Source organism: Lacerta agilis, chromosome 11, assembly GCF_009819535.1.
Source record: "Lacerta agilis isolate rLacAgi1 chromosome 11, rLacAgi1.pri, whole genome shotgun sequence".
Taxonomy (NCBI): domain Eukaryota; kingdom Metazoa; phylum Chordata; class Lepidosauria; order Squamata; family Lacertidae; genus Lacerta; species Lacerta agilis.
Genome location: NC_046322.1, coordinates 57975323 through 58002484, shown reverse-complemented (window position 1 = coordinate 58002484; position 27162 = coordinate 57975323). Strand labels below are relative to the sequence as shown.

The window sequence follows — 27162 nt, the reverse complement described above, 5'->3', positions numbered from 1 at the left end:
GGCTTCCTCACAACTCCTTTGGGGCAGAATTATGTTGACACGTGGCCACCCGTTAATGGCACGGTGAACGTGAGGAAGGACAAGGCGCGTCACACCGAGGGCAGCCATGGGCTGACGGGCCCCGTCCTTCTGCTTCGGGGTCTCACGGCTGCTGGGGGCGGGGGGAGGGGACATTTTAACCGACGCCACAGTCTCGCGCGACGAAGAACGCCGCCTGCCTGACGGAAAGTGGGAGGGAGGGAGGGAGGCCGCGTGCGCGTGCGCGCCGCCGCCGCCAGCCTATCTTTGGCGCTGCCTCGCCGCTCCCTTGCTGGGCGAAGGGCGAGGCGGGAACAGAGCGAGCGAGCGAGCGCTTTCCTCATGTACGGCCCTCGGTAGCGCCCAAGCGTCCCCTGGTGCGCCTGCGCGGCAGGGCAGGGCGAGTCTGGCTGTCAGCGCGCTGAGCCGGCGGGTGGCTGAGAGCCCGTGTTCGGCCGGCGCGGCGGGAGAGCCCGAGGAAGGGGCAGGCGGGCGTGGGGCTCCTGCCGCCTCCCTTCGCGTCTTGAAGGCGGGGCGAGGCTCGCCAGGAGCCGCTTCCCAGGATGGTGTTCGAGTCGGTGGTCGTGGACGTTCTGAACCGCTTCCTGGGCGACTATGTGGTGAACCTGGACAGCTCCCAACTCTCGCTCGGCATCTGGGGAGGTGAGTGAGGGGCGAGGCCGGGCCCGCCCCGCCGGCAGACCCTTCGCTCCTCCCGAGGCGCCAGGGTCCCTCCGCCACCCGGGGGCGCCTCTCTGCGTGTGGGCGGCCGAGGGGAAAGAAGCCGGTGCTGCTGCTGCTGCTGCTGCTGCGTGAGGGAGCCCGGGGCGGCCGCGAAGGGAGTTTCGGCTGCCTCACAAGTCCCACAGGCGGCTGGCGCTGCCCTCTCAGGGCCCGCCTGTCTGGCTGGCGCTCCTGCGCGCTCCGGGGCCGCGCCAGGCCCTGTCACGTGCGCGGCTCCTTCGAGCGCCTCGCCCTCCCCGCCTCACCGGCCGCAGCTCCGGCTCCCGTGTCGGAAGTTTTGGTGGCGAAGAGCCCTGGCCGTACAGGGCGTGTGAAGCAGGAGCGGGCCAGCTCCTTTCGCCAACCAGCCCAGCTCGGTTGGGTCGAGTTCTGGAGTTGGGGTGGAGCGGAAACAAACAAAAACCCACCCAACCTAACTGCTTTTGCCATTGGCACTGCACGTTTTTTTCTGTGCATATCTGATCGCTCACTTTGTGGAAGCAAAGCATTCGATGTATTTTTGAGCGGCAGCTGTTAAAAAAAAAAGTTTCATTTGCATCATCTGCCCTAATCTCTCTGCAGTTTATTTCATATACATCCTTTTTGCTTTTCACTTAACTCAGAGTGACATTCATAAAGTTCCCAACAAAATAATTAAAAAATCCTTCCAGTAACACCTTAGAGACCAACTAAGTTTGTTATTGGTACAGTGTGAGCTTTCCTGTGCATGCACACTTGTTCAGATACCAAGTTCCCAGGCAGCATTCCATCCAGAGACTGATCATATGAAGAATTGCTTAGTTTCAGCGAGGTTTCAGTACTATTTGCTTTCTTTTTAAAAGTGGAATACTGTATATAGAAATTAGTGTGTATTTGTATGATCGTTCTGCATCATTGTGGCCCCTCATTTTGTGACACTAACCTCTCAGCATTTTTGAGGCAGTTGCCATGCTGCTTCATTGCATTACTGAAAACAGGTAATAACCACTTTTTAAAACTGTTTCAACTACATTTGCCACAAATGGGTGACTGTTTTTTAATTGGGCCATTGCTTTACAAAAAAAATTATAGAAAGAGAAACACTGAAGGCTGCTTTTACAGATTACCACTTTAGCAGGTAGATCCTGCAGGTCTGTAATGTGTATGTATATTTAAAAAGCTGATGTGACTCTATATATTGGCATAATAATAATAATAACAACATACATTGCATACAATGAACAGAAGGCTCTCAGCCTCATTTATCCATTGTGTACATCTCATAAAGGGAACACATGACTGCTTCAGATGTTGCAGGTCTGTAATGTATACTGGTTTAGAATGCAATGGAAGAAGTTACAGTATGTACAAAATGTAGACAAACAGGTTTTCCATTTTGTCAGTGTATGGTTACTTTTTGGAGTTTCATGTTTCAAACAAGCAACACAAAATTCGGTCTATTCTAAGAGCAGGCAAATTCTGGCAGCTGCACTGGTGTGAAATAGGGTCACATGTAAACCTACCGGTAAATCAGAATGGTTACTCGGCAAGACATGTCTTGAGGTATTAGTGCCCTGATGTTCAGTATATAGCTTGCAACTAAGCCAGACGAATCTTGAAAGCTGTGTGTAAAAGTGCTTGTATTTAAAAGTATTTTTAAAGTGTTTAGAGTGAAAATAACTGTTGGGAACTGAACTCTGTAGTTAACAAGAGGAGATGCTGTAATGTCTCTTAAACCTTATGTGATATTTACAGTAAAATTAGGAAGTTTTCTTGACAGATTTAATCTGTACTTTCAATTCCATCCACAGAATTGGCATTATTAGAGGTGCCATGTAATACCCATTATGTGTAAGAACCTAATTGTTCAGCATGGAACTCCCTGCCTATTGATATAAAGCAGGTGCCTTCAATATATTCTTTTCAGTGCCTGCTAAAAACATTCTTGTTTAGTCAGGCCTATCCAGATGCTTAGAAAAACTGATGTGAATTTTAATCTGTTATAGTATTTTAATTTCTTGACTGTTTTAATTTATTGTATTTTCCCCTGATTTTATGGTGTTACCTTTTTGTAAACCACTTTCAGGTTTACCACAACCAAGCCGTGTGTACATAAATAAGAGTGAAAGGAGGTTCAGTTTGGTTAGCACATTTAATTGGCATAGGATCTGGGCTTATATTGTAAGAGGTAGAGGAGTAAACAAGAATCTGGCCTCAATTGCACATGCTCTGGTTGTATTCTAGACTAGGCTACCATAATGTTCTTTGTGTAGGACTTCCTTTAATAACAGTTCAGAAACTTCAGCTGGTGTAAAATTCAGCCACTAGAAATCTTGTACAGACTACTTGGTTTGATCAAAATTGAACTAGTTATCTATTTGGTTACAGGTTTAGATTAAAGTGGTGGTGTTGACCTTTAATATGCTGAATTGCTTGAGACAAGTTTATTTTAAGAATTGCTATGCCCATTTCAACCTGCTTAGGCCCAAAGATCAGCCTGAGAGGCAATGCAGTCTGGGCTACCATTAAAGTTGATCAGGTTTGCAAGATTAGGGCCCTTTTAATGGTGACCCCACACTTGTGGATTTTTCATCTTTGAGAATTGCACATAGCCTCACATTTGCAGTCTTTAACTGGAACTCAGCCTGATGATGTGGACAAGGTGCTTGCAATAATGCAGCCAACCATGTGCTCCCTCATCCCTTGTCTATCATGGCTGTCTATAGTTTCTAAGGGAGTATGACTGGGTGGTTCCACGGTGTAGTAAATACATCTTTGTGGGAAGGCGAGATCCTGGCTATCTTTAAAGAGGCAGTGACTTGACACATCCTGAAAAAGCCTACCATGGACCCACTGGCTTGTGACAACTACCACCTGGTTTCAGATACCCCTTTTCTGGGAAAGGTGATTAAGAGTGTTGTGACACAAGGGTAACCAAATACTCTTGGATGAAACTAATTATCTTGACCCATTCTAGTTGGGGTACAGGCCTGGCTATTGTACTGAAATTGCCTTGTTTCCCCTGACCTTAACAAAAGGACAGTGGTGGTATGACCCTAATAATAATAATAATAATAATAATAATAATAATAATAATAATAATATTTATTATTTGTACCCCGCCCATCTGGCTGGATTTCCCCAGCCACTCTGGGCGGCTTCCAACAGAAATCAAATACAAAAATATCAAACATTAAAAACTTCCCTAAAAAGGGCTGCCTTCAGGTATTATTCTTTCTAGATCTTTCAGCCCCTTTTGATACCACTGACCATGGTATCCTTTTGAACTGGCTATGTGAGATGGATATTGGGGGTTGTTGTTTTATAGTGATTCTGATCCTATCTGCAAGGTCAGTTTTAGAGCATACAGGTGAAACTTGAAAAATTAGAATATCGTGGAAAAGTCCATTTATGTAAGCAATTGTTTTCATTAGCTACTGGAGTTTAATATATCAGATAGACTCATGACATGCAAAGTGAGATATGTCAAGCCTTTGTTTGTTATAATCAAGCCTTTCGATATGTGGCCCTAAAGACCAAGCTTTGGCTATGGCTTAAACTTTGTTTTAACTCGGTAGGCATGGCACCCCTGATACTGAGGGATGATTTCCAATCCTTGTGGGAAAAAGAGATTTTAAACGAAGTGCAGACTTGTGGACTGTCACATCTCTTTCTGGAGTCTATGACATTCACTCATGCCAAAGCTGTGATTTCTCAAAGACTGAGGGACATTGCTAGACAAGAGGACATTGCTTGTGTGAAACCAGGGATGTTTTTGGGGGAGCAGATCTTCCAGAATTCACCAGCTCCTTACCTGGCGGAAATCCACTATGTGGAATACCGCACCGCAGACTCCTCACAGCAGCTAGGTTAAACGTCCTGGAAACAGCAGTCTTGTTGGGAAGATACAGGGGAGTCCCATATGCTCTGAGAGTCTGTCCCTGTGCCTTGGGAATGGTTGAGTCAACCGAACACATTCTCATGACCTGTCCATTTTATGTAGACCTTAGACAAAAACTGATAGCTCCACTCTTAGGCTACCTTAGCCTGGTAGATATAGAATGTCAGGCTTCGTTTTTGGTGAACAATTTTACTGGGACCACAACCTTTGAGGTGGCCAAATTTCTTTTTTTTTTTTGGCCCTTAAACGACGTAAGGTTAAAATGGATAGTATCAATATGGGTCTTTTTGTATAATCTACTTTTAGTGTAAACCCCTCTGAGTTGTCTCAGGTTTTTTAAAATTTGTATGGATAATGATTGTGTTCTGACTGACGGTCGAATAAGTTGTTGTTGTTTGTTATAATTGTGATGATTATGGCGTACAGCTGTTGAAAACCCCAAAGTTGAAATTGTTAATTTGGGGTTCTCATCAGCTGTACACCATAATCATCACAATAATAACAAATAAAGACTTGACATATCTCGCTTTGCATGTCATAATTCTATATCATATATTAGTTTCACCTTTTAAGTTGAATTACTGAAAGAAATGAACCTTTCCACGATATTCTAATTTTTTGAGTTTCACCTGCAGTGTTAGGTTATTATCTCTCAGTTTTTCAGCAGTTGTGCTGTGTGGTGCTGCAGGGTATCATCTATATGAAGATTTTGGTAGCAGTCATTTGGAGCTTTGGGGTGAGGTGTCATCAGTACCTTGATGATACCCAGCTCTGTGTCTTTTTAACATCCAAATCAGGAGAGGCCTTGCAAAACCTGATGCCTGGTCAAGGGCAAGTTAACTAACATTGAATCCTGGGAAGTTGGGTATTATGTGGTGGGCAGTTCCTAATTTGGGGTAATTTGTCAGTTTTCTGCTATAAAAGAGATTCATATGTTAAAGTAGTTTGCTAATTACAATTATATATATATATATATTTCATAACAGGAGCTGTAGCACTTAAGAATCTTGAAATAAAAGAAAATGCACTGGTAAGTTCAGAGCAAACAAAACTTTTAACTATGTACTGTTGTCAAGTGTTAACTTTGTAGTAGGCATGGGGAATCTGTGGAGTGTGGTTTTCCAGATGTTGTTGGATTCCAACTCCCATCATCACCATCCAGTATGGCCAATGACCAATGATTATGAAGTTGTGGTCCAAGAGCATATGGAGGACTACAGATCCCCTGTCCCTGTTCTATAGTTAATGAACCAATACAGTACAAACTATGTTGCTGTTGGACAAGTAATTTATGCATGTAATTCAAAATCTCTTGAGCTTGCTGCCCTTTCTAAACCTTTTCTATTTCCTGACCTACTGTCTTAGCACTGGACGTGTGTTGCAGAGGAAAATGTAAGGTTTTAAGTCTATGCACATTTACTTGAGAAACTTAGCTTGGTGAGACTTAGCTCTGAGTAAATCTACAAAGGATTGAATATATTTATATCCGTTTACATCATTAGGCCTTAATACACGTAATTGAACAGAAATTCTCATAATTTTAAAGCTAGCAAAAACACTGGGGTAGGTTGAGACTTAGTCATAATTAGAATACTGTAAATCCATAAAATACATGGCACTAATATTAGTCATGACTAACTAAGTCCCACTGATTTCAGTGGGTCTACTCAGTGCATAACTATGTCCTGAGCCAACCTGCTCTATAGAACATAATACAGGTATATAAAGCAATACAGATAAAACATGAGACCCAATAATCAATGTAAAACACAGTCAGAATTTTAAATTAGAAATGACCTATTTTCAAACAGATTTCATATGTATTTAAACAAATCTGGGCCCATCTTTTGCAGCAGCAAAAAGCCAAATGTATATTTGAAACATTTTCCCTGTTTAAACTCAATGGATAATCATGCATATGGTTTAGTAAATTCTTTTTACTAAATACATTAAATATATAATGTAAGATATTCTTTCTGTAGGGTCATCAACAGAGCAGTCTCTTCTTATAGCGTATAGAAAATAGTTTGTATCTGCAATTCCAAACTGAAAACACAAAAACTTTTCTTAAATTAGCACATCAAAGTTCAATCAAATAAGCATGTAATATGAAATTTAATATTTGCAAAAAGGGACAAAGATCTTTATTTCACGATGCTTGCTAAATTTTGATGAATGTGAGTCATCATTCCTAATATTAGCCTAAGATGGATGACTACCAGTTTGGAAGACTTCTCTTGCAGTGTAGAGAAAAAGGATTCATGCCACAAGATGTACAGAACCCCAGCATTGTGACCCTCTATTAAAAAAAAAGGTGACTGCCATGATTGTATCAACTATAATAGAATCTCCCTGCTGAGTACTGTGGGGAAAGCCTTGCCCATGTAGTTCTCAACAGATTGCTGACAAGATCTATCCAGAGTTAAAATGCAGCTTTAGAGTTCAGTGGTCAACAGTTAACATGATTTTCTCACTGCGCCAGCTGCAGAAGAAGTGTTGAGAGCAGAGATGCCACTTGTACAACGCTGTCATAGACCTGACAAAGGCCTTTCACCTTGTCAGTCGAAAATGACTTCACACTGCTGAACAAGATGCCCACCTAAGCTTCACAATATGATTGTGTCCTTCCACAAGAACAAGCACAGCACCATCCACTATGACAGTTCATCATCAGACACCTTCCCTGTAAAGAAGTGGCGTGAAACAAGGCTGTGTCCTTGCTCCAACTCTCTTTGGCATATTCTTTCCCCTGTTGCTCTCCCATGCCTTCAAGGAGTGATGGGGTGGTAGGTTCTTATCTGAGAGATATTGTTTGCAGATGATGCAGCTTTGACAGCACACTCTGAGGAATCTCTATAGAGACTCATCAACTGTTTTGCCCAAACTTCCATGGAGTTTGGCCTCACCACCAGCAATAAAACTGGATTCCTACAGATTCCAGATAGCAGCCACCTGGAACTGTTGCTGTTGCTCTTTGGGAGATTGCCAGAAGAAAACTATTGGGTGGAGGAATGGTTCTCCCATGAAAAATGGGGAAAGCCATATTTTTCTCCACGCAGTCATCCTGACAGTGATGTAACATCAAAGGAATATAGAAAGCTGCCTTACACTGTCAGACCAATCTTACATGTAGCTCAGTATTTACACTGATTGACTGATTCTTCAGATGGGTCTGCAGGTTCTGGATGCTAGTGAAGTAAACTGCGACCTTTGTCATGCAAAACAGATGCTGTACCACAGAACTACAACCTTCCTTGTGAAGGTTCATAAGTATCTATCGCCAAGGATGAATCAAAATGAAACTACTTGTTTCTGTAAGTGAAATGGCAAGATATATGAAATAAACATTTGCACAACTGTGCAGAAATTATTTCACCCGGGGACATGCCTGCAGCATGCAGCTGTGTGAAAAAAGCAGGGTAGGGAACCCATGGATATCCAGGTGGTGCTGGACTACAAATCACATCATCCCGCACTACTGACCATTCTGGCTGGGGTTGATGAGAAAGTCCAACAATATCTGCAGGGCCACAGGTTTGCCAGCTCCGATCTGTGGAGTCTAAAGTGAACACTGGAGAACAGAACAAGAAATCTCTGACTTCCAAAACTTCACAGAGGGAACATCATTAGAGTAAATAAGCAGAACGGTTTGTGCATAGGCACCATATGTGTGATATAGACCCTGTTAACATGATCAAGGACCCAGCTTTTTTTCAATATCCCCAGTCATGCATGGAGAGTCTGTGCATGGACAGACAATATACATGTGAGTTCTGTGAATTATGCTGAATGAGTGTAGTTTAGAGACAATGGGCACAATCCCACTTACTTTGTTTTCATTAATTCTGTATTGTCACCATACCTAGGCTCTTGGGCTCATAATATTTGGCCAATGTAGTTGGTACTAGAAAATTGTCTCACTTGCTGCTTATAACTACATGGTATTTAATTATTTGCCTTCAAATTTGAAAAGCAGTAAAATATATGTGTATGGTTTGTACTGTTAAAATAACTAATTTTGTTGCTGAAATAACTTTTTTTAAAATTATCTTTACAGTATCAGTTTGATGTACCATTTAAAGTTAAGGCAGGGCATATCGGTAAGTTGAATTCTGTCATATTTTGCTGCAATAAACAATTATTATATTTAAAATTGTATTTCTAAAGACTTGGAGTTGAGTTGATTTTAGTTTGTTATTCTATTTTATTGACCTGTATTTTACTGTTGTAAGACACTTTGGGTAAGCAGTTAATTGTTGACTTACTAGATTTTGTTATACAGGTATTTAGGATTTGAACATTTACTATGCTATACCATGTATGTCTACTTGGAAGTAAATCCTATTGACTTTAGTAGGACTTTAGCTCAGATAAGTGGAATGGAGGGAGGCAGTCTTAGTTGAATGTGCCCCTAATTAAAGAGGAAACAGATTTAAAAAGTAAAAAATTATTGTTCTTAACGCAAGTTCTTATAAAAATAGTAGATGCCAGATGTCATCTTATAGACGAAGCATTTCAACTTCTCTTGCACACAGAAAGCATGTTTTTCATTCACATGTAAATTTTATGCATATTTAATCAACTAAAATCCATACGATTAATTGGTTTATTCTGTAATCCTACTCCAGTTTACCTGGAAATAAGCTCATTGAATGCATTAGAACAGGGTTAGGGTATACCTCTGGCTCACAGGCCAAATTTGGCCTGCCAGGCCATTTAAACCACGCATACCTGCCCTACATCTGATGTCATATGCGAAGTCTGGTACGATAGTGAGACAGCTGGATTGGCTACTGCTACAGATACCAGGATTGAACTCCTGCTCCATCAGTTTCCTGTGGGGAACTCGCTGGTACACTTGAACCCTGCAGAAAGGAATGAACACTGTGCATCAGCTGTGGCAGGAATTCAGTTGTACTGAATTCGGAGCCAGTGTGGTGTAGTGGTTAAGAGCGGTAGCCTCGTAATCTGGTGAACCGGGTTCGTGTCTCCGCTCCTCCACATGCAGCTGCTGGGTGACCTTGGGCTAGTCACACTTCTTTGAAGTCTCTCAGCCCCACTCACCTCACAGAGTGTTTGTTGTGGGGGAGGAAGGGAAAGGAGAATGTTAGCCGCTTTGAGACTCCTTCGGGTAGTGAAAAGCGGGATATCAAATCCAAACTCTTCTTCTTCTTCTACTTGGTTTCTATCGCCTCCTATCCACACAGGCAGCTTGAACAGGTGGGTGGAACAACCTACCTGACAGTCACCTGAAGTCTCTTTATTATGTCAGATGATTGACAGATGGGTGGTCTCCCCGTTGTTCAAAGTTGGTATATGTGGTGGGGGGAGATAAAGATTTGGCCCACCAAGCCATTAAGATCCCCCTTACCCTGGCAAAAAAAAAAATCTGAGTAAATATTTATTTATTTTGTTTAAAGCATTTGTATACTGCTTTTTAACTGACAATGTACCCAGAGTGAGTTACCGGGGGGGGGGGGGGGTAAATACAGTTCCTTCTCTTGGGAAACAATACACAAGGAAGAACTGAGGAGGACAGATGAGGAAAAAAGAAAATCCAGGCACCATTTCTTAACATTGGAGTTCTTATAACTACTTGTGAGGCCCTGTAGCCTGATAGAATATATAAATCTAAATATTGATAGGATTGCATTGTAAGACTTCCTTATTTTGGTGTCAGCTCTACTTCTTTATACCTTTTCTGTTTGTTTCATATTTTTTTTTCTTGGTTTCTTCATTTGGGGCATTATTTGCATTTATTACATCCTATCAGATGTCAAGGAAATAAACAACTATCTGACTTTTAGAAGACATCTGAAGGCAGCCCTGTTTAGAGAAGTTTTTAATGTTTGATGTTTTATTCTGTTTAATATTCCGTTGGAAGCCGCCCAGATGGGTGGGGTATAAAAATATTATTATTATTATTATTACTACTACTACTACTACAGTATTATCATAATATTTGGAGATTCCTATCAGATATTGTTCGCTAAAAAAAAATCAGTATGTTTCCAGTATGATTAAAGCAGCTTTATACTGTGGCTTTTCATCATTTACAAACCTAATTAGAATATGAATATTAATCTTTTTATACTTCTGACTTTGAAATGGTGATTCAGACTTTGTGTCTGCAGTGGGAAGACTGTGGGGTGATAGTGTGAAGGAAGGAATGATGCAAACTGCAGGAACTTCATTAGAACAGGACAAGCATTTATTTGCACAACTTCTTTGCATTCAGAAGCACCATCCTGTCTACTGAGTGAAACAGGATGAATAAAGAATAGCGGGTGATATGAACCATCTGTGTGACATGCTAGTGACATGACAGATGAGATCTGGGTTGTACATATTGGCCCTTAGGATTCCTTAAGGCAGGGATGGGGAATCTTTCTCTCTCCACTAGTCAGTTCATTGTAATGACCTGTCTTGCAGGCCAAATTTGACATGTGGGTAGGGCCACCCACTTGTCAGTCACATGACATCATAAATGATCTCAGATGAATTTTCTGTAGTCAGGGACATCAAAGCACTTCACAGACAGCAAGGCCCTACCAAAGTGATTTCCCTGTTTTGTTTTAGTACTGTATCAGTACAAACCCCCTTATATGATGACAGGTGTAGGGCAGGTGGGTGTGACTTGACCAAAATGACTTGGCGGACCAATGGGGGGTGGGGGGTGGGAAGCTTGGTGTGCCAGGTTTGGTCTGTGAGTCAGAGGTTTCCCACAGCTGCCTTAAGGTGACTGTTAACCCTCAGCCCTTGCTGTTTCCTTTTTTCCCCTAACAACAGTTATGTTGTTAGTGTAATGTGTAGTGAGGCCCTGATTGTGTAAAGTATTGTAATAGGGGGATGTTATATTCCTTGTTTAAATATGAATTTGGAGATGTTGTATTGGCTTAACAATTGACCAGAAACAGGGTTAATTTTGTTTTTAAAAATAATTACATATGATTAAACATAATACAAATATTTGCAGTAAGTGTATGTGTTCCTTTGTATTTATAGGTCAACTAAATTTGCAAATTCCGTGGAAAAATCTTTATACTCAACCAGTTGAAGCTGTTTTAGATGAAGTTTTCTTACTTATTGTGCCTACAGCCAGTAAGTAGATTTGTTTCTTTATGTAACTCTGTAAGATAAAATCATGTTTATTAGATTGAATTTCTTTTTGTTTTTATTCATGCAATAGTTTTAGTCAGTATGATCTATATATCAGCTATTACCACGTTTTGACAGAACAAATCTTCCCCAGTGAGTTGAAAATGCTGCCAGCCTTCCCAAGTTACATATAGCTGCACAAAAATAAACAATTTGGCTGGTAATGTTCACTGTTGTCAAGTGTCTAGGGTCCATTACTAATGCCTGAGCTATCTTACTATGCCTAGCTATATGGTTCATTAAAGAGCAGGTTCCACCCCTGTCCAGCTCTATGGAGTGGTTCTTCCTTACTCTGGTATGGTCACTGATTATAGGAGTTGCCAGTGTCTGTGTACTAAGAACATTAGGATAGGTTTGCAACTAGGAGTAGCTGGCAGGGAGGGGCATCTTTCCTCTTTAACCATAGCTAGTAACCATAGGACAAACCTTGGCTAAAACTTGTGGTTAAGCAATAGAGGCCTTAATCATGAGGCAACATATTACACTTAATCTTATCTTAACGGCTTTACTTCAAAAGCCTGGTGAAGAGCAAAGCAGCTGCAATCTCCTCAGGATCCAGCATGTTGAGGCTAAGCCCTTAGTGTAATATGCAAATTGAGCCATTGTTGGACTCCAATTCTTATCAGCCTCTGCTAGCCTGGCCAATGATAAGGAATGAAGGGGATTGTAGTACAACAAGTATGGAGGGCCACAGGTTCTGCAAACCTGTTTTACCATTGCATGCAGACACAGGAATGACTTTCAAGTAGCTTTTCCAAAGTCACAATCCTCATTAAAAATGAAATGGAATGTTTTGTTTTTGAAAGAATAGGAACGCAGTGGCTTTTGGTAGGTTTCCCCTTACTCTTAAGAGTGTGGACCCTAAAGCACAAACACAGGATAGTACAAGATATAGAAATTTTGAAGTTACTTTGTGATTGAGAAATGCTATTAAACTGGATTCTGCACTAATATGTGAACATGTCTGAAATCTCATTGCTTTGACTTGTTTAATAAATTATTTGCCTGTTTCATCACAACTTGGCTTTATTGTGATCTTAAAAATGTGAAGTATTAATTCATCCATTTTGTCAGGTATTAAATATGATGCAGAAAAAGAACTAAAGCAACAACTAGAAGCAAAGCAGAGAGAACTTCAAAGAATAGAAGATGCAAAGCAAAAGATCGCTGACATAGGTAAGGAAAAAGAAAATACCAATTTTTATTTGTGGGAGTAGAAGTTGCCAAACATCTAAAGCTGCAATTCTGTCTCTGTAGAGAATATCCAATGTTAGCTATACTCAAAGTAGACCAGTATGTATTGATTTCAATGGGTACTCTGAGTATCACTAACACTTATGCTTAATCATACCAGGTATTAATTAGTTGTGCTTTGATTTAGATAAACCAGGAGAGAAGCAAGACACTTTCATAGAAAAGCTAATTACTCAGGTCATCAAAAATCTTCAGCTGAAAATTTCTAACATCCATATTCGCTATGAGGATGATGTAAGTATTTGTGTATGGAATATCTATAAATAATTCAAGATGTGGTTACAGATAATTTGTTATTAAACTTGCAAGCCTACAAAGGAACTGTGAACATCGCACTGCTACAGGGAATGACTGTTAGCTTTCTGCATGTGACTGTGCATGATTGCAGTTTGGAACTCTCTGGGAGAGGTCAAAATAGTATGTTACTGGTAATTTTTTTATGCTTTGGGATATTTGGAGGAGAAAAAGCATGAAGCTGCTCTATTAATCTATTATTTTTGCTAGGCACTGTACCCAAATCAAAATATATAAGGCTCTGTCATCATATTACGAGCCAGTTTGTGGATGGAACTGGAAAATGAACTATAAACAACAGCCTTGCTGTCTGTGGCAAGTGGATCAGGCCCGAGACACACATTTTAGGAATCTTTTTTTGCAAAACGGATTGTAAGGATGTTGTTTAGTCGTATCCGACTCTTCGTGACCCCATGGACCAGAGCACGCCAGGCACTTCTGTCTTCCACTGCCTCCTGCAGTTTGGTAGCTTCAGGAACACAGTCCAACCATCTTGTCCTCTGTCATCCCCTTCTCCTTGTGCCCTCAATCTTTCCCACCATCAGGGTCTTTTCCAGGGAGTTTTCTCTTCTCATGAGGTGGCCAAAGTATTGGAGCCTCAGCTTCAGGATCTGTCCTTCCAGTGAGCACTCAGGGCTGATTTCCTTAAGAATGGATAGGTTTGATCTTCTTGCAGTCCATGCAAGAAGTCTCCTCCAGCACCAGAATTCCAAAGCATTAATTGTAAGGATACCTGGATAAAAAACCAGACCACAATCTCGGATCTGGACAAATAACTAGACCAAAAATGAATGTTAAAAGCTTTATTGTCTAAAAATATTTACACAGCAAGATGTTCTTTTCCCTTGTGGAGCTTGATCCTGGGGAAAAAGGAAATAGAAGTTGGAGTGAAGATATTGCCCTACATAATACACTAACCCTAAAATACACAGAGGATAGAATATACTCACACATACACATATACTACGGACCCAGGCTAAGAATCATGTAACAAGCAATACCAGGGAAAAGGTGAGGCCGCAGATACCTGTTGCCTCTTCAGATTTCTGCTTCTTTTAAGTCTTCTCTGGATTGTCATCCTTTCTTTCACTTGCAATCCATTTCCCAATTGGCTCCTTCCAATTGTCCTTCTTGGAATTGGTCGTTTCAGTTCTACTTTGTCTTCTCTACCATTGGCTTCACCACCCCATATTCCCTTCTTGGAGTTGGTATTGAGAAGGAACTCTTTTTATAAGTCACATGTTGCAGCAAACAAACATTTCCCCCCATAAAAATCCAGAAATCCAGTTGGCTTGTGTGAACATAATTCTTCTCTGCCAAGATCTGCTTGGCAGGGGGTTGGACTGGATGGCCCTTGTGGTCTCTTCCAACTCTATGATTCTATGATCCAGGTCTGAATTATTTCAGTGCAGTGGACCCTCTGGATACGGATTTAATTTGTTCTGGGGTTCTGTGCGCACCCCGAAAAATACTTCTGGGTTTGCCACTTTCGCAACCCGAAGATCACGCATCCAGAGAGGTATGTAACCCGAGGGTCCACTGTATTGTCCTCTCTCCACACACAGGAACTTTTCTTAATGTAGCCAAAAGGCTAGATTGCTGACATAAATATTGCCAGCTTGCTCATCTGCTGGTCACACCTGCTTCTTTGCTACTTAGCCCCCTTGTGAGCGCGCGCGCACACACACACACACACACACACACACGTAACTGTTCTGTTCTGGTTGCTATGTAGCCACTAAGGCTTGAACTATTTTTTAGAGTAGAGCTTTCCAAACTGTATGTTGCAACACATTAGTGTTTAGGCTGCTGTGTGTTGCCAAAACACTTCTCGCACTTCTCCCAGGGCTGGAAAGGGGTTACTGTAGTTTAACATCTAATTTGCTAGTAAAACTGAGTTACTCTGTCAGAAAATGATGCATGTCTAAAAAGTGTGTCACCATCATGAAAAGTTTGGAAAGCTCTGTTTTAGAGCTTATCTGTTTTTCCCAGAAGTAACTAAAACATTGAACATCTTGCAAAAGTTAAACTTTTAACTAGGTTACAAACACAGCTTTATAAATAATTAAAGAATAGCATAAAATTTGAGAAGTTTCATACCTGTTTATAAAAGCATCTAAAAGCATATTATGTAGTAAAGAATGTCCTCTTGCTGTGCTTAGAAGCTACAGTTGGTAGTAGTTTTAGTGGGATGAACAGAATCAGCATGCTGACAACTAGTTCTCTTCTGACTCGAGGCCACACTGATCTTTTAGTTTTTCAGTTTTTTATTATCCTTTTATTACCCTGTAGACATAAGACTCCCCCCTCTCCTGAGGACTCCATGTTTATCTTTTGCAGCAAATGTAGCATCCTGTAGTCAATGAAAGCTTGACATTCTTGCAGTGGTGGTCTCATTCCTTCTTTATCTTTACATTTCCAACATTTACTTTACTCTGACTTAAACATTTTTGCTAATTTACTTGGTGTCAGGTACCATCTATAGATCATTTTCATGTAATTTTCTTTTTAATTTACTGGCTGTAAATTTCAGCCCTGATTTCCATAGCTTTTCCCACAGTTCTATTTCTATATTGTGACCCACATCTCTTCCCCAACAGATCATTGCTGATTTTACCATTTCATCCTTTGTTTCCCATTCCAACAGTAATTTATACATTTTAGATATTAATTTATCACTATTTTCTATCAGATACTTCGCAAAATGTGAATTCTGATCAATGAAACCACATTTTTTATCAGCTTTGAGCGTTTCATTTAATTGATGTTATTGTAGCCAGTCTGTCACCTGGGTACCAACATCTTCAAACTTCTTCAATTTGACTTCTTGCTCTGTAAATCCAAAAGTTCCTTACATGTTTTCCAGGTTAAGTTTTTTTGTGAGATTGTGTCAATTGGAGATAGCCATAAAGGTGTTTTTCTCTCTAGCAGGTTTTTATATCTCTCCCAAATTCTCTGTATATTTTTCCTAATGGCATGATTCTTTTTTAAAAATGTATTTACCTTTACCATATCACAAACATGCATTCCAGCCAAAATTCATACCATAACCTTCCAAATCTAATAACTGAGTGTTTTCCAACATTATCCACTCTCTTAACCAACACAAACATGCTGCTTCAAAATATAAATGAAAATCTGGCAATGTGAAGCCCCCTCTTTCTTTAGCATCTATTAATATTTTATATTTTATGCTGGGTTTCTTCCCTTGCCAGATAAATCTAGAAATATCGTTCTGCCATTCTTTAAAGCAGTCTGTATTGTTAATTATTGGAGCGGTTTGAAATAAAAACATCTTAGGTAAAATGTTCATTTTTATGGCCGAAATCCCTCCAAACATAGATAATTTCATTCTCCCCTATATTTCTAAGTCTTTAAAAAACATCTTTCCATACTTTAACATAATTATCTTGAAATATATTGGGGTTCTTTGTTGTTAGCCATAATCCTAAATACTTCACCTTTTCATTCATTTTCCATCCACTCAATGATTCTAAATCCTTTTTTGCCTACACATCCATGTTTTTAACCAATGCCTTAGTTTTCAATTTATCTTACATCCTGCTACTTTCTCAAAATTATTTATTTCTTCAATCACTTTGGGTTACTACTCCCTGGTTCCTCTAATGTAAGAACTACATCATCAGCAAATGCCTTCAATTTATATGTTTGACATTCTACTCTCACATGTTTTATATTTGCATTTGCTCTTATTCGTCCTGCTACCGGTAGTACTTCAATAGTAAAACAAACAATAGAGGTGATAGTGGGCATCTTTGCTTTGTGCCCTTCGAAATCTGTTTTGTTTTATTAGATAAATAGTCACAAATCTTAAAGTTATCTTATCCAAGTTGCAAATCATGTCTGTTTTGTTGAATAACCTTTTTTTGTTTATTTTCAGATTACAAATAAAGATATTCCGTTGTCATTTGGTGTCTCACTTCAAAATCTTAGTTTACAGGTACATAACTTTAAACTACTGCTGCATAACCCTATTTTTATTTTTTTAAATCATGTTCTATCCTCAAAGGTAGATTTTTTTGAACATGCAATAATGATTAAATTTGCAATCTAAATTCTTCAGAAAATGGAATGTTATAACAAATGGAGAGAGTCCCAAGGGTGAGCTAAGGGAAACTGGAATGCCACATTCAGTCCCTGGCCTGAGGTTTCCCACCTCTGCACTCAACTATGGTTTAACAAGATGTGAATGAGCATTGCTTTCTTTTTGACTCTCATGCCCCACCCCCATACAATCAGGAGGACAAGTTTGGAAGGTTTTGCTTCCACTTTCAGTTGACCATAGCTTGCTGTGTCACTGACTGATGAAGTGTAATTCACATTAACTATGGTTAGTCTAAAATAAGCCAATTTCAAACCATGGGTTCTGAAGCTGACTTGTTTTTATCTAACCATAATGAATGCTTATCACAGTTTGTCAGCATGGGTGACATGATAAGCTGTGGTTTATCAAAAGTGGAAGCTTTGCAAACCCTTCTTTGGTAGTGCAGGAGGGGACAGTGGAACACTTCATCAAGAACTGGACCAGACTCTGTTCATAGAATCATAGAATTGTAGAGTTGGAAGGAACCACAGAGTTCATCTAATCCAACCACCTGCAATGCACATCACATCAATGTTCACATCACAAAGTTCAGTGTCATGTGAGGCAACTGATAAGCCTACTAGCCTGTTAGCTGGTAGGGGAGGGGGAGTTACATTTTCTTCAAAATTTGGTATTGTGCTTTATTGTAGGGAAATTTCTCAAGCTCAGTTGATCACTGTACAGTATTAGCCATGTGATTTTTTAAAAATGTGTTTATACTAAAAATAGAATTCAAGAGATAATTCTGTAGTGCTTCTTTCATAATAACTTCCTGTTTGTCTTCTAGACTTCAGATCACAACTGGAATCCATGTATACAGGATGCAGCTACTAAATTGTTTTATAAGGTAAGTTGTAGCTTGGAAAGCTTCCCATATAAATGTGTGTTCAGAATGTAATATAAATAGCATATTGCAGTTGCATATTGACAACCTTTCTAAATTAAAATCAGTTGCTGTATGGCAAATCACATTTTGTTGCAATGCAAGCTTTCCATAAACACTTCTGTTACTCACATTTCAATTTTTCAGTAGCTATTGTTTTTCTTATCCTGTCTGTTGTATTGCACACTGGTAACTTTAAATAACCAAAAGTCAAGCATAAAGTTTATTTGCATCGGTCGGAATCCATTCGCTGGTTGGGTATAATCTCATCCGGTGACGAGGCAGGAGAGCATAGAATTCTGGGAGGCAGGCTTCTCCTCTCTGTTTTTTCTCTCCTTCCTGATAAAGCAGTCCGCAGAGCCTTTTCTCCTCAAAGTCACCTGTTAGCAGTCAGTATATCTTTCTGTCAGCTTTCTGTCAGTATCTCATTCCTTCAGCAACACTCTGCCCTGATATCGACTGCTTTGGCTTAATCCATTTTTATTTACCCCTGCTTTAATTTAACAGCCGTTTCCCCCCTCACAAAATTGCAAATTACCAAAAGTCAAGCATAAAGTGTTTCCTGTAGGTTAGATGTTTTACATATGACTTCTCAAAACAATCAAATTTTGGAAGGAGTTAAGGTGCAACCAGACAGGCTGGTTTTGTGGCCACTTAAAAATATTTTAGAAGGGTTTTTAATGTAATTTATGTTAGAGACCAATGATGGACTGATTGTGGGTAAACAAGCTGAGACACACTCCAGATGAGATGGAGATTTTGTTGATTCAGTGAATGGCCCATCAAAGAATAAGTGTTTAACCCATTCTAGATGTTGAAGGCAGATCTTTTGCATGCCTTGGTTACATCCAGGTTAAGATACTGGCATACAGTCTTTGTCCAGGCAAGTATCTGGAAAGTTTTGTTGTTGTTGTTGTTGTTGTTGTTGTTTGCTTGCTACTTTATATACAGCTGAATGCCAAACTGAGCTTCTAAGTAGTTTAAAAGTATAAAAACAATCCCACCACACAGTGTTAGAAGCTGAGATATGAAAGCTAGGAGCTAAATGGCACCTTAAACCTAGGTTATGGGCAGTGTTCCCCCCCCCCCTGAGGGTACACAGGGGTACGCACACCCCTAAACATTTTGTAAATCTGAGTTTGGCCTCATTGAGGGGCAGTATTTCAATAGTAGGAAAATGAGAGTACCCCTAAACATTTTTAAAGAAAAAAAGCACTGGTTATGGGCGCTGCAATGGAGTGTCCAGGCACGCTTTTTATAACAAGAATATAAAGCTGAAAATGAGTGAACTTCACATGGTCTAGCCCTCATCTGAAGGCTGCAAAAAACAAAGCCATACTTCCCCTGCCTGCTCCCCCAATATTCTTATGAGGTGCCTTCTCCAATCTTCAAAGAATGGCTGGAAGTGGGGAGGCAGAAAAAGGTCCTCCTTTCTTTCCAGCAGTGGCAGTTTTAATCTGAAATCTTAGGCGCAGTATTGCACCCAGAGCTCAAAAACTGCTTGCATTAATGAAATTCCCTGTCTCAAAACATTAAAAGATAAACATGATTAATTAAAATATGCAGTGAAACAATCCCATTAAAACAGTACAGCAAATGAACTCTCAACCAGAGTCTCCTGGTTTAAGGGAATGGCTGTGTAAATAGGTGCATCTTCTAAAGCTTGTACAATGGGGGCCTCTTGTATTTCATCAGGTTCTATAACAACTATATTTCACTAGGTTCTATAAAATTGGTTCTATAAAACCAGGGCCAACAGTAAAAAAAGCTTTCTTCCCCACCATCACAAGCTGATAATCATTAGGCCACGGTAAAACTAATTGGGTTCCATTTGCTGAACTTAGTGTCCTCACCAGGCAAGATGAGCAATTTAGCACTGTGCTAAGGTGATCATTTGGCTTTCCAGGTAGAATAATCCCTGTCCTCCCACTGTGTGTTGTTCTGGGGATTCTCCTAAAGCTCCTAGAGCCAATTTTGAGTGGAGTAGGAGTGGAGTGAAGCAGTGGCGGAGTTTCATTCTCCGGCACCAGGGGCGGGGAGCAGGCGGGGGCGGGGCTGGCACGCATCCTGGGGTGGGGCATGTGTTCTGGGGGCAGAGTGCGCTGCCCGCAGGGGCGTGGCACGCGTTCTGGGGGCGGATGCACAGCCTGCTGGGGCGGGGCCCCCAGCGTGGGCAGGGGGCAGCCGTGATGGAACCCCACTGGGATTGCGCCAATGGGGGTGGGGCGCTACCATCGCCCCCCCTTCCTCCGCCCCTGGAGTGAAGCCCTATATATAGTGTTGGGGGAAACCCTTAAATTGTGCCTCTGCTGATGGGATTAGTTGAATCTGACCCATGACAGCTACCGTAAATTAGATCGATGCCTTACGAAGTTGTGACTGTACTACTAGGAGACACAGGCTTTGAATATGGAAAAATGCTATAAATAGCATGTTGATGCACATGTACAACAGAAATAAGGGTTGTGTACAGACATGCTCAATTATAAGAAGGTACAAGATTTATATAATAATCATCTTGTATAAGTAATAAGGGATGCAGGTGGCGCTGTGGTCTAAACCACTGAGCCTAGGGCTTGCCGATTGGAAGGTCAGCGGTTCGAATCCCCATGATGGGTGGAGCTCCTGTTGGTCCCAGCTCCTGCCCACCTAGCAGTTCGAAAGCACCTCAAAGTGCAAGTAGATAAATAGGTACTGCTCCGGCAGGAAGGTAAACGGTGTCTCTGTGTGCTGCTCTGGTTCGCCAGAAGTGGCTTAGTCATGCTGGCCACATGACCCGGAAGCTGTACATAGGCTTCCTCGGCCAGTAAAGCGAGATGAGCGCCGCAACCCCAGAGTCGTCCACAAATGGACTTAATGGTCAGGGGCCCCTTTATCTTTATAAGTAATACAGTGGTAGCTCGCGTTACGTACCGTCACCCTAGCAAATGCTTCTGGTTACGTGCTCCACTAACCCGGAAGTAGGTCTCCTTGTTGCGAACTTTGCCCTGGGATGCATGCAAATGTTGTGCTCTGGTGGCACGCAAGCAGTTTCTGTTTATGAACGCACATCTGGAGCGAATTAAGTTTGTAACCAGAGGTACCACTGTATAAGGAAATAGTTAAACAACATGGAACAGCTGATGCCATCATAGCCATATCAAATCGTTTTTGAAACAGATGCATCTTGTCGTGTAGCATTTGTTTTGCACCCATGTGTCACTAATTCCAGACCAGCAGTGGAGGTTAACTTTTCTATATAAGTGATAAGATGTCAGATTTCTTCTTCCAAACAGTGGTTTGTTCACTCATTAACAATCAGCAGATCATTGGTCAAATTATTTAGTGCCATATCTTCTGTTGTCAGGGAGACCACAGGTATGTTGCTATTATCAAGTTCTGTGATTTCTGCAGTAAGTATTTTGAATGCATTTAATCTTTCCAGCTGTTCAGTTACTTTTTAAAAAGTTGTCTGGATCAGTCGTGTGTCTGTAATGAAGATAGACAAAGGAGGGTATGCATGCAGTTTTGTTGCCATCCTTTTTAGCTTGAATAGGCATTTTACATCCATTAGACAATTTCTGTTGTAGCAGAAATAAATAAAAGCCCCGTGGCACCTTGCAGACTAGCAAATTTATTACAGTATAAGCTTTCATGGAGTACTGTCTATTTCTTCAGATTCTCAAATGCACAATAACAATTATTATTTATTGAATTTACATTCTGCTCTATCTCCTAAAAGAGCACAAGGCAACAAACAGATACATAATTTAAAAACAAAAAGAAGCAAAAGCATTCAAAACTAGTTAGAACATCATAAAAACATCTAAGAGCAGTTACAGTTAAAAACATTCTAAAAGCAGTTAAAATATTCTTCCAGCCAATGATTTTAGGGCTATCAGGAACAGTATTTTTCAGCCACCAAACAGAAAAGTTTTCAAATTCCTTCTGAAAGTTAATAATGATGGAGGCAGGTGCACCTCATTAGGAGGGTATTTCACACCCAAGGAGCCACCACTGAAAAGGCCCTGTCATGGGGTCAGTGCCAACTAGGCAGCCCCTAGTTGTAACATTGCCACCAACACACACACACACAAACACACACACACACACACACACACATATTCTTGAAGTGTTAACCTGAAGTTTGCAGGCATGTGGATACATGGTTGGTGGACAGAAATTGTTGTTGTTAATTTATTTATACTCTGCCTTTTTCCCTAGCAGCAACTCAAGGCAGCTTACAGATAAAAACAATAAATAAAAACAATTAAACATTGACAGAGTTAAAACTACATATATCTATCTCTATAGCTATCCTTTTCTATCTTTCCATATATATAATATACAAATAATTAAAATAAAAACAGCACATTGCAAAGCAGTCAGTTCCAAAAAAAAAACCACCTGTTGGAACAATAATGTCTTCACCTGCTTGGGAAAGGACAAGACCAGTCTAACTTCTCTAGAGAGGGAGTGCCAGATTCTGGGAGGAGCCAGTGAGAAGGCCTTAATGTATGCCAAATAATTACAGTGATCATTTAACTAAGCAATGTAGATGATAACACCTACTATTACAGTTGGGGTGTTTGGTTATATGGACCTTATGACACCAATCCTCCCAAGTTACTTGCAGAAAACTACTGACTTTCAGAGGAAACTACAACCCAGTCCATTGACAATCTCTTAGAGAATATCACCCTAGCTGCCAAAACTTTGAGGCTCTTGATATCAACATCTTCATAAAGATGAGCTATAAGCTACATATAGGGGAGAGATAAATTGTGCTGTAGAAGGTGTAAAACCGCTGTCTAATGATGGATGTGAATAGCACAATGTTTGACTGGAGTTTTTCTTAGTCTTGATAATTTTATGATGTTGACATGTTTTGGGCCACCTCACTGTTAACTGTCTATAGACCACCTTTAGTCATTATTTCCACCTGATCTGGAACTTGGACATTACTCTTCATACTGTTTACTCTTCCATTTAGTGTCATTTCATGCACGAAGCTTCCTCTCTATGGTTGCATTGTACAGAACTGGTGCTGAATTATGGCAAAATAAGAAGCATTTTCTCTTAATTACAGGCCCTTTATCTGCAATGATTAAAAAGGTTATGGATGCATCACAGTAAATGAAGTAACACATTACTTTGCCAAATTATCATTATTTATTAACATGATACAGCTTCAGTGACATGACTCTGGAAGGGTTAGATCATTCTTCCGCTATCTTGCACCTGTTTTAAGACGTATGACTTCAGGAATTACAGTCTCTCACAGGTGTGACAATGAGCAGGAACTAATGGGCTACCAGTTAGAGGACATTTATTTTAAGTGAGAAGCCTCATGGGTAGTTCCTGCATGATTTTGTACCTTGGAAGATCAGGGTTCTAGATCATGTAGGGAGTCTTCATGAGTACAGCATGCTCCCCACAGGGTGACAGAACTGGAGCTTGGTCTTCCCTCTCTGCCATATGATGCTACTCAAGTGAGGGATTATAAGGCCTACGGAGCTCTTATGTCTCCTATTTACACTCATAATGTGGTAGGAGTTAATGCAATTTAGGCATTCAAACAACAAATGATAGGAAATAAGTTGAATAGCAAGTATGTTACAAGCATGAAATAGCTTGTTTAAATTGGATAAGAACTCATTACTTCCAAGGTACAAGTAATGTAATGTTTAAAATCAGCATGTCATTTCAGTGAACTCTGTTTCTCACAAGGAGAGGAAAATGGAGGTGCTAGCAATGAAACATATTTGCTGTTAAGCCATTGGGCTAGGGGAAATTTTCAAATAAATAATGCATTTTCTACAGATTTCTTGGTTATGTACTATAAGCCAGTATTAATTTAACAAGGACAATGACTGCAGTTTTCACTTTAGCCTAAGTAGAGCTAGTGTTCTGGGAGTGTCAGTTTTGAACTGTGCATGCCCTTCCCTTCTGGAAGGAATTTCTCTCTCATCCTGTGCAGATCTCTCAATCCCAGTGAACCCTCTTGTAATATGAAGGATTAAGGAAAAGATACTGCTTGGAATATTACTGGTGCTTGGAAAGAGGAGACGAAAGGCTCTTGCACTTCACACACCACCACCTGACCATGTAATACTATAGCACAACACAGCCATGAGAGCTGAATCCCATATGAGATACAGTATTATGGAGTGAAATATTCAACCTCTAAAAAGCAGAGGCACACAAAAAACAGGCAAAATTCACAGACAGTACCAGCTTCCCCCACATACATTAAAAACTGCAAGAGCATAATGGAGAATTTTGTAAAACTGCCATAGTAGCTCATAAAGAAAAGTCATTGCAGTGGATTGATGTTTAGAGTGTATATCTGGTAACTAATTTGTACTGTATACTCGAGCTATTTTTGCATATTAATACAACCTGGCCAAACTACAATATGGTGGTGTTCTGGGAGAAAAAGAAAAACACTGGTCCTTTAACCAGTCATAGTATCCCGCCGATACTAAGGAACGGCTTAGGGAGCTGGGTATGTTTAGCCTGGAGAAGAGAAGGTTAAGGGGTGATATGATAGCCATGTTCAAATATATAAAAGGATGTCATATAGAGGAGGGTGAAAGGTTGTTTTCTGCTGCTCCAGAGAAGCGGACACGGGGCAATGGATTCAAACTACAAGAAAGAAGATTCCACCTAAACATTAGGAAGAACTTCCTGACAGTGAGAGCTGTTTGGCAGTGGAATTTGCTACCAAGGAGTGTGGTAGAGTCTTCTTCTTTGGAGGTCTTTAAGCAGAGGCTTGACAGCCATCTGTCAGGAATGTTTTGATGGTGTTTCCTGCTTGGCAGGGGGTTGGACTGGATGGCCCTTGTGGTCTCTTCCAATTCTATGATTCTATGACCCTTATCCTTATTTTAATTGATTTCGACAGGATTTGTTTTTAATTAAATGTGTCTATGATCAAATCCTGAGGGTACCATGTTTAAAAAATCTATATGTTTTAATTAATGGCATTAATCCCCCAGAATGTGGCATGCGTTCAGAAGCTTCCTCTCAAACATTTATATATATAATGTACCGTATTTTTCCGTGTATAAGACTAGGTTTTTAAAAAACAAAAACAAAAAAGTAGGTTTAAAATTGGGGCTTGTCTTATACACGGGTAGTGCTGAGGGGTGTTTTCTTAATTTGGAATTCCCCCAAACAGGGGGCGTCTTATACACGGAAAAATCCTATGTAGTATTGCATGGAAAAGGTGACAATTCAGTTGATTCTGCTTAAATTTTTGATTTCAGCTTGTTCGATTGGACAACTTTTTTGCATATTGGAATGTGAAGTCTGAAATGTTTTATCAGGGTGGTTTTAAAGAATCTTTGGTGAGTGAAAAAAGTGTGATATTAATGCCATAAATTGTTTCAAGATAAGGTTTGCTCAGTAGGGATTGCATTTTGTGGAATGTGTTGGATTTGAAGACTTAGGACTCAAAATGTATTGTTCTTTCTACTGTATTAACATTGCAGTCCTGTCCTAATTTACTTGGGAATAAGCCCTACTAAACTTGGTAGAAATTACTTCTATATACATGTGATTTTATTTCTTTAAGGCATTTATGTACTGTCCTTCATAACCAAAGTAATATCAAATCATTCTTAAATATTTCTCACCTTCAAATGCTGTAGGATGACCAAATGCAAAGTAGGAAAAAGTCCCTGTGCCTTTAATTATTAGAGAGGGTGGGATTTTGACAGGTGTACATTGTGTAGGGTTGGGAGAGGTTGGACTTGCTGAAATTCTTTCTTCCACACAGTTGTTTAAGAAAGTACATCCCTCTATGCCTCTGATTATCATGGGAATCTCATAGCAAAATGCTGCTAAATAGAAGGTATCTTTCTAGATCATCCTTCTGGAAATTATATATATATATACATACACACACACACAAACACACACACACACACATATTGTGTGTGTGTGTGTGTGTGTGTGAAAGAGACTTTGATTAGACAATCAGACTTTGTATCTTGGGAACATTTTTTATATAGCTGCTGAGCAGGAATGTACAGCTTGACTTGAAGCATTCTGCTCTTGGATGTTAATATTTCATTTTTACACTTCATTTCTATTTCCCCTTTCCATTACAAAAGAGTAACTTAAAAAGTGGAGTTGCGGGCACTAACATGATTCCAGAAGGCTACAGTTTTGGTAAGTTATTCATAGTATCTGTAATTCCACTTATAGTTTCTATGATTGTGTAGTTCTCTAGCTCTGGTCCTTCTGAAAATGTGTAAATTATTTATATTTATCTATTTATTGAATTTATATACTGCCCTATACCCAGAGGTCTCAGAGCTGTTCACAGAACAAAATCAAAATATAAAACCACAATATATATAGGCAAAATAAAAACAACAACCCAATAACACCCCCCCAAAAAAGAAAACAAAATTTAAAAGGGCATTGGATGTCAACCAAATCAATCAAAGGCCTTGTTAAAAAGGAACGTTTTTGCCTGGTGCCTAAAGGTGTATAATGAAGGTGCCAGGCAAACTTTCCTAGGGAGAGCATTCCACAGATGGGGAGCCATGGCAGAGAAGGCCCGTTCTCATGTTGCCACCCTCCGGACCTCTTGAGGAGGAGGCACACAAAGAAGGGCCTCAGAAGATGATTTCAGGGTCCGGGCAGGTTCATATGGAAAGAGGCAGTCCTTGAGGTATTGTGCTCCTGAGCCGTTTAAGGCTTTATAGGTCAAAACCAGCACTTTGAATTGGGCCCGGAAACTAATTGGTAGCCATTGCAGTCGAACCAGGATCTGTGTAATATGCTCAAACCATCTTGGTCTGGTGAGCAAACTGGCTGCTGAATTCTGCACTAGCTGACGTTTCCAAACCATCT

At 40.3% G+C, this 27162-nt stretch overlaps 1 protein-coding gene across 4 annotated transcripts in view; it reads left to right on the top strand.

Moving 5' to 3' along the window:
* Positions 1–521: 521 nt before the first annotated feature.
* VPS13A (vacuolar protein sorting 13 homolog A) overlaps positions 522–27162 on the top strand; it is a 156220-nt gene continuing 129579 nt past the window's right edge. For 2 of the 4 annotated variants that reach the window (XM_033163750.1, XM_033163752.1), the window contains exons 1-10: positions 523–681; positions 5608–5651; positions 8679–8721; positions 11627–11722; positions 12854–12955; positions 13161–13267; positions 17229–17288; positions 18220–18279; positions 25566–25646; positions 26415–26472. In XM_033163750.1, coding sequence (XP_033019641.1) covers positions 582–681; positions 5608–5651; positions 8679–8721; positions 11627–11722; positions 12854–12955; positions 13161–13267; positions 17229–17288; positions 18220–18279; positions 25566–25646; positions 26415–26472 — 751 coding nt within the window. In that variant the 5' untranslated portion in view covers positions 523–581. Of the gene's footprint in view, positions 682–5607; positions 5652–8678; positions 8722–11626; positions 11723–12853; positions 12956–13160; positions 13268–17228; positions 17289–18219; positions 18280–25565; positions 25647–26414; positions 26473–27162 lie in introns of all 4 variants that reach the window. The other 2 variants (XM_033163753.1, XM_033163751.1) reach the window with 2 other exon arrangements.